We start from the raw sequence: 11,680 nt of genomic DNA, 5'->3' as shown, positions 1-11,680 counted from the left end.
TGATATTACAGAAATTTATTACATGTGAAGGAATATTCGGGTGCATGTATGTCTACCATATACGTTTATTAATGAACTTTCTAGAAAATGGAGAAATCAATCTTCCTTTCTTCCTACTAAACAGTTTAAGAAGGATGGCTTCAAATGTACAAAAGAAAATAGAATTCATAGACACAACCATGTACCATCATGGGTTGGTAAAGACACTAGTTGAGTTTCATTTGAAAATAATAGGAGATACCTGGGAAAATTTCCTGATAAGAAATTATTTCCAAGAGGCACCAGAGTCATCTAAAGAAGGTAATTTCAAAAGGATTAGGAGAAAGAAGACTGGTATAACCATTCGAAGCAAACCTGAGTCCTCAATGCATAAAAATGATGTAGAGCTAATCTATGAAAAATTGACAGAGATCAGGAAGAAAATCAAGCAAAAAGGGAAGATGAAAAAGAAAGCTGGTGAAACTACTGGAAAAAAACCTAAATCTTCATTACAAAAAGATGATGAAAAATTAATCTCTGAAGAATTGACGAAGATTAGGAAAGAAATAAAGAGAAAAGAAAAGATAAGAAAGGAGAAAAAGGGTACAAAGGAGGAGAACGTAAGACCTCTACAACTTAGAAGGAGCTCTAAACTCCGAGGTATGGTAAAGAAGATATCATCAAAGGGGACGGAGTTCATAAATTTAGAAAAAGAAACCCCAGTACCATCTCCTGATAATGTTTCATCTGCACACAGTCCTCAAAATTCTCCTGAACAGTGTTTCGAAGGCAGCCCCAACAGAAGATCTCCAGGCATAGACCCAGTGCAACAACAAATATATGACTATATAGAATCACTAGAGAAGAAAAGTGCCTCAATGGATCCAGAATCCTCTGTCAATCCACAAGAACCTCTAATTGACTCTCTCAAATAGAAAATCTGTGAGTTAGATATATTGAACAGACATATCAAGAAAGAAAATGAAACCCTGAGGGAACAACGTAAATTGGACAAGGTTATTCATGATAATATAATTCTGCATCTAGGACTGTGGTATAAGAAGAATAGGAAGTTGAAGAGGAAGAATAGAAGCTTGAACAAAACAGTCATCAACCTTAAATACAGGCTTCTTATGAAGAAACCCAGAATGGTAGTCACTTCAAAGAAGAGCAAAAGAAAAAAATTGGATGTACTAGCAGAAGTGTCTGAGCAAATGCAATAGGAAAGAAGAATTCACATTTTTGGCAAATTGCATGAGGACGTGCAATGATTTTGTAGTGGGGGTATGTTGAACCTAAGAATTACCCTTTCCTTGACAGCTTTTCTCACTTCTTTCCCTTGCTTTTCCATAAGATTACAAATCCCCATCAATGATAAATGATAGGTTTTTTCTTAAGGAAGGCATTAAATGATTGACATGTTATTTTTATGGTTTTTCTATTTGAATAAATTTTTGCAAATTAGCTATAGAACTCATCCTATTCTGCAGCTAACTATGTATTCCGTAGCTACTTCCATGGTCTAGCATGTTCCAAGTGTCAAATGAAGAATCTGGCCACATGGGCATCTCTAGAATCGTCTCCACATGGATTCTATCCTATTCACTCAACCCAGATCGACAAGAAAGCAAGCTCAAGATTGTAGTCAAAGGTGGAGTCAAACATATGATACCCGAAAGTAATAGGACTCTTCGTCTTCTCTTCCGTGGATAATCAATAAATCTAACAGTTTTGTTGCAAGCATTAACTCGGATCAGCCACTTGTGTTAACGGTTCTGTTGAAAACATCTCACTCAAATTTAAGTCACTTGTAGCTGATCAGACATTTACATAGTTTCGTTGTAATACATATGAGCCACCTGTAGCTATTTTTCCTCAAGGACAGTTATGATTATTTCCTTTTAAATACTGGTTGTACAGAACCGAGGGTGGTTCGGAGAATTTTATGTATTAAGTTCAGACTTTCAGCTCTGTATTTTGAACTTTTTTCTTTTCTATAATATAAGTCGTGTGTTGACCAATGATCATTTAAGAGATCATTTTCAATTAGTTGGTAGCTCAACCCAATTAGTTGCAGAGGGCCCCTACACTGAAGGAGGTTTTCTTTCCATTCGTTTTCTCTTTAGTCTTAATTTCATTACTTTGCTTTTAGTAGTGTTTCTAACTTAGGTTGATTTATTTTAGTTTTGATCAATAGCATAATGTTAAAACTCGATTGTGTAGTCTTGCTCTTCCTGTTAGTTCCAGTCTTCGCAACCTGTCACCAGTGATCAAAATGGGCTTTTACTATGTCTGGTTTTCAAAGATGTTTTTCACATGAGCTTCAGTGCAAAACATTTCATAAGTGTGTTCATCAGAAGTGGCTCGGAAATAGATTTCCAACGGTATATCACACTCTCGAAACCGGCTTCTGGATTAGAAGATATGACCGAATGAATGATTGACTCAAAGATCTCCCAGTGCAATAGTTCATGTATTTAATGATCCTGAGGAAAAGGAGATGCAGTTCTTGGTAATTGAGAACCCGCTTCCAATTCGTGGCATAGGGCATTGTACATTGCTGACAGTGATATTATTTTAAATGACAAAGATCTTCAATTTGCTAAGGTGGTTGGACTATCAATGGCTATGCAGATGTATCATCAAGCTCTACATAGTCTGTTTAAGTGTCCACCAAATGGTTCAATTTTTCTTGATCATGCTATAGCACTAGCTATCCATATGCAGCAGGATTTCAAGAGACTGTTGGGGCCATCAAACCATAGAAGCACAAACCCTCCACTTACTCTGGTTCCTGGGAAGTGGGTTTGCAAGAAAAGTAGAACTAAAGGATGCTAGAAACTATGCAAAAGTTAATGCATGGAGCAATTCACATGAAAAGACAGATATTGTTGATCTGACTCTCACTGAATTTTCACAGGGTTACCAAACACTTGGATCAGAAAATCGTCGAAAATCCCTCATTGCACTTGCTACCCAGTTTGGTGTTAACAGGGTTCACATTCGAGAACTTATCCAGCAATATCTCAGATTGCAGAGTGATGATCATGCTCAGCAGTCTGACTTGGATGAGGAAGGGTGTGTGTCAGCTTTATATAGGATGGAGAAAAATTTGCGACATGCTCTAAAGCCATTATATATAACATTGTTTGAGTGATTGAATGCACATCCTGGTGGCTTGAAGTTCTTGGTTGATCTCCGAGTAGATCTTAATGGAGCTATTGGAGAGGAAAACATTCCATTGCTGAGATCCTTGGATTCAGATTTAAAGGAAAAGTTGGCAACATGGTTGAGTCCAGCTGTCCTCGAACTCCATCGCATTACCTGGGATGATCCTGCATCTTTACTGGAGAAGATTGTGGCATATGAAGTTGTACATCCTATTAGCAACCTCCATGATTTGAAACGGAGATTGGGAGCAGGCCATCGCTGCTTTGGGTATCTGCATCCTACCATACCAGCGTGGTCTAGCTGGAATCAATCTTGGAAAGTTTTTAATCAAACGTGTCATTGAGCTAGTTCAACAAGAGATGCCACATGTTAAAAATGTTTGCCACAATTAGCCCTATCCCAGGGTTCATGCAGTGGCTCTTATCGAAACTAGCATCTCAATCAAAGTTTGCTCAATCTTCTTCCAAAAGTGGTACAGATTATGAGGAAGCTTTGGCTTCTGCACTTAGAGAGAATTTACTTCTCCTAGAAGAGGAGAAGGCAATTATTGAAGCAACTATGGAAACTGATAAGAGTATTGGTCCCATGGAAGTATTGTTGAAGCTACTAAGCTCAGCCAGACATGAATGGACCAAGTCTAAGACACTGTCAGAAATGGTGCAACCTATTCTAATGTGATTATGTGCAAGTTGTTTGTGGCAAAAAACTGAGTGATTTATTCCACAAGATAAAGAGTGGTATAAATTACAGAGCCTTATGCCCCCGCTTTATCCAAGTAAGGGAACCAAGCATCTTTGATTGAAAAAATGTGATATTTACTGAAAGAAAAGAAATGAGACAAGGCTCTTGATCCTGTCACAAACTTTCATGTGCAGAATGGAGCAACTGCAGAGTGGTTGAATTGGATGGCTGATTTTTCAGAAAAAGGTCTTTGTCAAAGTGCAGGCATCATGGTGAACTACCTATATAGGTTGGACGAGATAGAAGAAAATGCTCAAAAATATTTCAACACCTGGTATATAAAAACTTTTTCTTACATGGAAGGTTATTTAAAACCCCCTCCATGAAAATTATAATTATACTACATGAAACTATACTTTCCTTATCCGAAATTTGGGTCAATAAAGCGATGATCCCAATGGAAAGTCAGGAAACAAATCACAGGGATTCCTTCCTTGTTTTAGTCATCGTTTCCAACCAGATACTGAAAGTGGATATCACAAGACAATTTATCATTTTCAGTTAGCTTTTGGACAGAAAACATTAAAGATGATCGTCCTTAGTTTCAATCGGTTCAAACAATTCTGTTTGGTTCTTATCAGTTCAAACTGTGTGCCATGAGCAGCGTGACTGGAAAAATGAAGGAGCAGCATCTTCTCTTGGGGAGGGGAGTAGGAATGCAAAAAGGAAGCAAGGTGAAAGAGCAAGACAAAGGAATAGTGGATCAGTGAAGATAAGCCCCTGATTCAAGTTTCAAAAATTACAATTTTTGTTTAAAAATTTGAGAGCCCGAAGGCCAAGCTCAACTCCAAATTCCATGTGCCCTGCAGCCACAACACACAAGTCAAACATCAAGCCAAGCCAATCTAAGGAGGTGTATAATGTGCACAACGCATCGAAATATGTTGCGAGTGGTAAGTATTATAAATAACTATGTTTTATTTTGCTGCTTTCATGTGGGATAAATCCCATTCAGAAAAGTGTGGTAATTTATATATGTTGCGCCCTTAGACTCGTCGAAAAACATGATGGTGATTGGCATGAATTGAGTGCATACTCGCTGGATATTTTTAGTGGCAAAAAATCATCTATAGCAGTGACCACAAAAGGCAATAATATCAAAGCCCATGTGGGCATCTCCCCAAGGGAATTTTTTGTTTTGGAATGATCATCTGATACATATAGGCTAGTGGCATTGCTCGTAGCCCTTTGGTGTTGCGCGTAGGGCCATCCTCAGGTTTACATCAATGAAGGACACCCAGCATTGGGAGGCATTGACTAGTGATGAGAAGCACTTCATCACTCATGACCTTGCATTCTTTGTTGCCTTTGATGGGATTGTTCTCGAAAACCTGGTTGGGCATTTCATGAAAGAAGTTCAAGTTCCAGAGGCTCGTGCGTTTTATGGGTTCCAGATTGCCATTGAAAATATTCACTCAGAGATGTACATTTTACTGTTGGAAACATATGTCAAAGATCCTAAGGAAAAGAATCACCTATGCAATGCAATTGAGACAGTTCCTTGTCTGGCAAAAAAAGAAGATTGGGCTCTCAACTGGATAGAGAGTGCTAAAAGTTTTGTAGGAAGGATTATCACATTTTCTTGTGTTCAGGGCCCTTTATGGTTGGAGTTTCTGTGCCCTTTATGGTTGGAGTTTCTATGCCCTTTATGGTTGGATTTTCTATGCCATTGGTCTTTGTGGGAAGTTACTTTGGCTACAAGAAATCTATAATTGAGGATCCGGTGAAGACCAATAAAATCCCTAGGCAGATTCCTGTGCAAGCTTGAGATTTTAGGCAATGAAAAGGAGATCCCGTGGGTAAATAAAGAACATTTGGTAGCAATTCAAAAGGCGAGAATAAGGAGACGGAGTTTAACATTGAGCTAGTCAAAAGTTGGCCCATTTTTGTCATGAACCTGTAGGTGAAAAGGGGATGTTCATTGTTCCTAGGAAGCGGTGACTATATTTTCAAGTAGCATTGCAAGACCCGCTTCCTAATTTTTGGAGTAACAGTGTAAAACCTTAGCAACAGACACTTAAGCTGGCAAAATTTTCTCAAGATAAATCTCAATCTATCATGTATAACTGTGGTATGCTGCATTTGATTTGTGGAAAGCCAAATGTAGTAGCTAAATGCTTTCAAAAAAGCTTACAGCCTTTACTACATGAAACCTCTTATATGGATCTGTCTAGCAGAGTGTTGTATTTCAACTCATGAAAAGGGACTCGAAACACCACAATTAGATGTGGATTTTCATTGGTATTTGCATCTGTTGGAGCTGGTCTTGGGGCAATGCTTATGTGCCCATCATCTGAATAATAGCTTGGTTGTGCAGCTTGGAATATTAATGATTTTGCCTCGGTTGTGAAGCACTTGCGATTAATTTTGTTGCTGCAATTTCATCAAGAGATGTTCCTTTGACTGTTGTTCAACTTTTTTGGGTCAACCTTATCACGGACACTCTTAGAGCTCTTGCATTGGCAACTGAAACCCCAACTGATCACCTCATGATCCGGCCTCCAGTATAGGACAGGGAACCCCTCATCACAAACATTATGTGGAGGAAAATCTTGTAATTGTGGGAATGTTGGTAGATGTTCCTTTCATATCTTGTGCAGAGATTTTAGGCAATAAAAAGGAGATCCCATGGGAACATAAAGGACATATGGGGAGCATTGAGTTTTTGAAGGAGATGTGGCAGTATTTGAGATTCCTAGGAGCAGATGGCAGAATTTCTTAACCATAAAATCAACAGTTGTTTCAACATCCCAGATTTCCAGCAATGACACCTTCAGCAATTCGAGTGCCAGCAAACCAATTCTTCTATTTTAGTGTGATTTAATTTAATTCTTAAATTTTAATTTATTTTATTTGACCGCATAAACATATGTGGTTGTTTGTTTTTTATTTTTTTATTTTGATTCCTATGTTTAGGAAATCACAATTAATATGTAAAAGGGTATATATACGATGATTTTTGAATATGTAAGGGTTCGATTTTGCAGCAGAGTGAGGCTACTTTGGACTATGTAAAGCTTTTTCTGAATATTATTTTTAATGGAGCAATTTCTACCCTTTAGATTTGGGATCCATCACGGTGTTTAATGTCCAGCATGTGTTCCTTGTAAGATCACTTACATACTTTGTTTTTTCTGCTAATTCTTGTTACAACATTATCTAAGGGAAGTGTTAGGAATCCATCCACACACGATGCTCCTTTCACAATGATTTTGTTGTTAAATTTAGTGGTTATCTTTGCAGAATCCATCCTCTATTAGATGCTTTGTTGAGTAACCCTGTGTTTCTCTTTCTTCTAAAGTTGCCACTAGAGATTCATCCCCTAATTGATGCCTGTGCGGTAGCGGGCTTTCTCCTCTTTTCTTCTCTCATTTACATTTTTTATTTGGTTGAGCATTGTGCTTACTTTGCCCCAAGTTTGCTGGAAGAAACCAACCTCGGCTCCATAGCCCAATGGTCCTTTCTCTTGCTGTTTCGACCCAAAACTTTCAATCAAATCCTGTACTTCATAGCTAGCCTAAGATTCACTTATTGCAGCCACATTTTGTTGGCAAAGAGAGAGCCCTCTCTGATCTGGCAGGGCTAGATGCCAGATCAAAAGCTTGGTATGTGGTTACCTCGGGATTGCCTTTTCTCAGCCTTGAAGTACAATCATGAGTGCTAACACTTCCAACGCATTTCATGAAAGGGAACGATTTTGTTTCTAAACAAAGTAACGTTGAAGTAATAAGAATGCATTGTTGTCTAGCTTACTCACTGTTTTGTTATTTATTTCTAGAACAAAATTTTCAATCCACTGCATTAATGAATGTTTCTGAACACCATTTCAAGTTGATACTCATCCTAAATTAAATGGTTAAACATTCACTTCACACAATGGTTGAAATCAATTAGTTACCTTCTGCATGTTTCATTTAGTTCTCCTTGTATCCCATCTCAAGAAGGTTATCTTTCAAAATTGAAGGTTAGAGTAACTAGAAGTACTTCAGTTGATTTCATTCTCTGTATTTATTTCAACATGCATTACAACTTCACCCTTAATTTTAAGCAATAGATTTATGACTTAGGATTAATGATGAGATAGGATAGATTCTCTGTTTTTTCCTTTCTTTAAATTAGATTTTGACTAGTTTCAGCTCTTGGTTCACCTTTAGGAAGTTTAGATTCAGTTTCTCATAGTTCAGATTGTACATCATTAGGAATCAAAAAATAGAAACCCCAAAAACAATATAAAAATACAAAACAACGAAGTAAGAAGGGTTAACTAAGCATATATAGTGCACTACACTTCATCAGCTTACAAACGTTGGTTGATAATTTATGCAAACAATTTAGGACACTAAATTGACTAAACAATTACCATGCCAACTAATCTCGAGTTCCTGTGAAGATTTGCTTTGATTCGGAAATAGGCCCATAATTCTTACAGACAATTGTGAGATTCTATTTCCTACAAACACTCTGGATTTCCTATAACCGCTCGGATTTCCTGTAGCAACATCGACGGCTAGCCATGTTCCATGAATATCTAAGTCCAACATGAACATGGGTTTTGCGGGAAATATATCACATATGGTTGTTATCCTATTGGCCTTTTCAGATCTTCCCACACCACCGCCCATATTCAGAAGCCTTCTCTCATTGGCTATTTGAAGGAAAGCTACAGCCTTGTAACGAGTTTCGTCTAATCCATGCTTTCAGTCATGGATTTGACCCAGTATGGCTAAAATCAATATTTTGTAACAGATTTGTTAGCCGAAGGCTTATATTAGCAGTCTCGTTTATTTCGAGCCATATATGGGCTTTGTAAATGTATAAATTTTGTCCTAGTTTCGATTATAGGGGTTGTTATAGTGTTGGGTTGGTTTCAACATGGATTGTGTATCAGATTGTACTCGATTGTATTTTCATATTATTATAAAGATATATGTTCTATCTATTGCAGTAAGCAATCTCTTCTAATTTGAAGTGGTTGTGAGTAAGGGAGGGCCCCCTTTGTTCACAACTCCCATAGTTTAGTCTTTATGCACTTTATTTTTGTTATGTAGCAATAATTCATTTTTACAGCTAATGCACTCTTTCTAATATATCAACAGCACTAGATTAAATGAATTAGTTTTTTGTTCATGTGTGGAATTCAATTAATGAATATTTGATTTCTCATGTTGATTGAATTTATGAATTTGTTGTAAGTTGATTTCTATCTCTTTTCCTAGTCATCATCAACAATCTTGAGAGCTGTAGAGGGAAGTTTGATCCACTCTATAGACTTTGTTGCTAAGTGATTGACACAGGAAAGGGTCATTGGTTTGTGTGATTGGCTAGTTAGATTAATCAGCACTTACAGTGTTATGCTTGCATATACTTTGCATGCATCTCACAAGCTTACCTACCTGAGTTGATGATTTATATTAATCAGATTATAAGGCTATAATTTGACTCAACATTTTGGCGCCATTGTCGGGGAGGTGCTAAAGGGATAATACTTAAATGTTTTTGTATTACATACATTGTTTGGAATTTTTTAGGACTAGGGGAGTCGAAGTGGTAAGGCAAAGGGCAATGCCCATGCACCGAAGGAGGTCAGAAGTTCACCAAAGTCATGTCCTGATTGTTTGGTAAGTAGTTTCTTTTGAATTTGTTTTCATATTAGATGATTGGGTCCAACATCTACACATGTCTTTTGTGGTGGTGTGAGCACCACTTCATTTACTAATACACTGGCAAGGAAAAAGAAGTCTACAAGATATAAGGTAGCAAGAGAAGAAGAGTCTGGTCAGGAGGTCTGTGGTCCTGAAAAGAGCCCAGAACATATTCATGCTTCTACCGAAGCAGCTTCTGTAGGAAAATCTTCTGTTTCTATCCATTTTTAATCTCTTGTCACAAGGAAAACAACATCTCTGCTCAGTGGTCAACCTGAAAAGGGATTCCTTGGCAATCCTGTTCAAGAACCAGAAATCCAAACCATTGATTCTGCAGGATTTGTAGTCTACAAAGCCCCCACTTCCTTTTGGTCTAGAATGGCTCATGAAGAGGGGATTGGTCACATAGATGGATATGATGAGAAGGAAGAAGAACTGGTCACATTCGAATTCCCTATCAGGGAGGCTGGTGGAGCTACTCAAATGAAGAATATTCCTCCTTTAGCCTTGCCTAACTTTCATGGGGTTCCCAATGAAGATCCTGATGCCTTTCTATTCGAGTTCGATGTGTTATGCAGGAGCTATGACTATTCTTCCAATGCTCAGAAGCTGAAGTTGTTTCTTGCAACATTGAAGGATGTGGCTCTCAGGTGGTTTATGGGGTTGGCTTCAAACTCCATTACAACTTGGGAGGAAATGAAAAAGGTATTCTTAAGAAAGTATCAAGATTATTGCAAGACTAGGGACCTCAAAGAAGAGATATTTGGCATGACTCAGAAGGAGGGGGAGAGTCTTGAGGACTTGGTGGAGAGATTTCAGTACAATCTGCAGAGGTCTAAAATGAATCAACTGAGCAAGGATACTAAAAGAACAATTTTGCTCAGAGAAATCAGACCAGAATCTCTGGAGATCTTGAATCTGATGGGAGGAGGTGACATATCAAAGTTGGGCTATGATGAAGTATGTGAGATATGTCATCGATATTCAAGAGTATATTCTAAAGTCAGAGGAGCAACAAGAGATATTGCTTCTAGGCTTGTCAAGTTAGTTACTGGAGCTGGAGTAACCAAAGCTGAAATGGGTAATTTATTTGAAATTTTTAAGGCTATTATTCTTAGCACATTATCTTCTCAATTCGATATATTGTAGGTTAAGAAGAAACAGGAAAAACAGGAGAAACTGGAAAAATTCCTAGCAGTGTTCTATTTGAAATGAAAGAAGAAGCATGCCTTGAGGGAATGTTCTATAGATAGTATAGAGATATTCCAAATCTGTGAAGCAGAACACTCTATTGATCAATGCCCTTCACTTCTTGAAATCAAAGCAGAATATCTAGCAGATCAAGGAGATGTCAACACACTTTATGCAATGGCACCTCAAAGACCATGGCAACCATGTGTTGCAGGTATGGCTCAGTTGCATTTTCAAGTTCATTATAATCAAAATCAAATGTGGAATATTCCAATGCCCTGGTAGACCTGGCCTCCACAACAACCTTGGTAGGGGAACTTTTCTTACCCTACCACTCAGAATTTTCCTTCTCAAAACTTTTATCCTCTGCATCCCACACAACAACAAACGATTCAACCTCAACAACAGCAGCTTCAGTTTCCTACCCCACCAAATCAAATTTTTCCTACGCAACTTCCTGCCCAACTAGTGTTTAACCCCAATAACAAAACCATCCAATCCGCTCACAACATTGGATTGGTCACCTATCTCAATTTTCCTACCTACTATATTGCACCACAGTCACAGCAGGAAATTTATGTTCTTATGTTACACGAATTTCCTGTGTCACTGTAGGAAATCCAGCTGAGGTCAAGAAAAGTGGTGAATCAGCCGGGATGAATTGAAGAGATTGTAGAGGAGGACACTCTGGAAATTCTTGAAGTTGAAACCACACCTAAACCAACAGAACAACGTACTTCAAGGCCACAAGAACCTTCCTCATCCCATACAATCCAGCCTCCTTTTCCAGAGAGGTTGGAAATGAGACTAAAACAGCTCGAGTTCGATCTTGTGTCTGAATTAAGAAATGTATGCATTAATATTCCATTACTGTAGGAAATTAAAGATATCCCAATATATGCTAAAATATTAAGGGAGCTATGTACCAAGAGACCAGGAAGACAAAAGAAATAACT

The 11,680-nt window shown here is 38.0% G+C and overlaps 1 protein-coding gene and 1 pseudogene across 1 annotated transcript; both read left to right on the top strand.

The window, feature by feature from the left end:
- The first annotated feature begins 2,810 nt into the window (after window positions 1–2,810).
- Window positions 2,811–3,839, top strand: LOC149267548 (uncharacterized; annotated as a pseudogene).
- Window positions 3,840–5,117: 1,278 nt separating this feature from the next.
- LOC149267547 (ribonucleoside-diphosphate reductase small chain A-like) lies at window positions 5,118–5,603 on the top strand. The gene has a single exon (XM_089412477.1). It carries the CDS (start codon window positions 5,118–5,120, stop codon window positions 5,601–5,603), a length of 486 nt encoding a protein of 161 aa, XP_089268603.1.
- The last annotated feature ends 6,077 nt before the right edge of the window (window positions 5,604–11,680 follow it).

This window comes from Pinus tabuliformis, chromosome 6 (genome assembly GCF_031772625.1).
Source record: "Pinus tabuliformis cultivar Carrire ecotype Pingquan chromosome 6, CPIR1, whole genome shotgun sequence".
Classification (NCBI taxonomy): domain Eukaryota; kingdom Viridiplantae; phylum Streptophyta; class Pinopsida; order Pinales; family Pinaceae; genus Pinus; species Pinus tabuliformis.
Note: the sequence above shows the minus strand (reverse complement) of the source record. Positions and strands in the feature narration are given on the sequence as shown.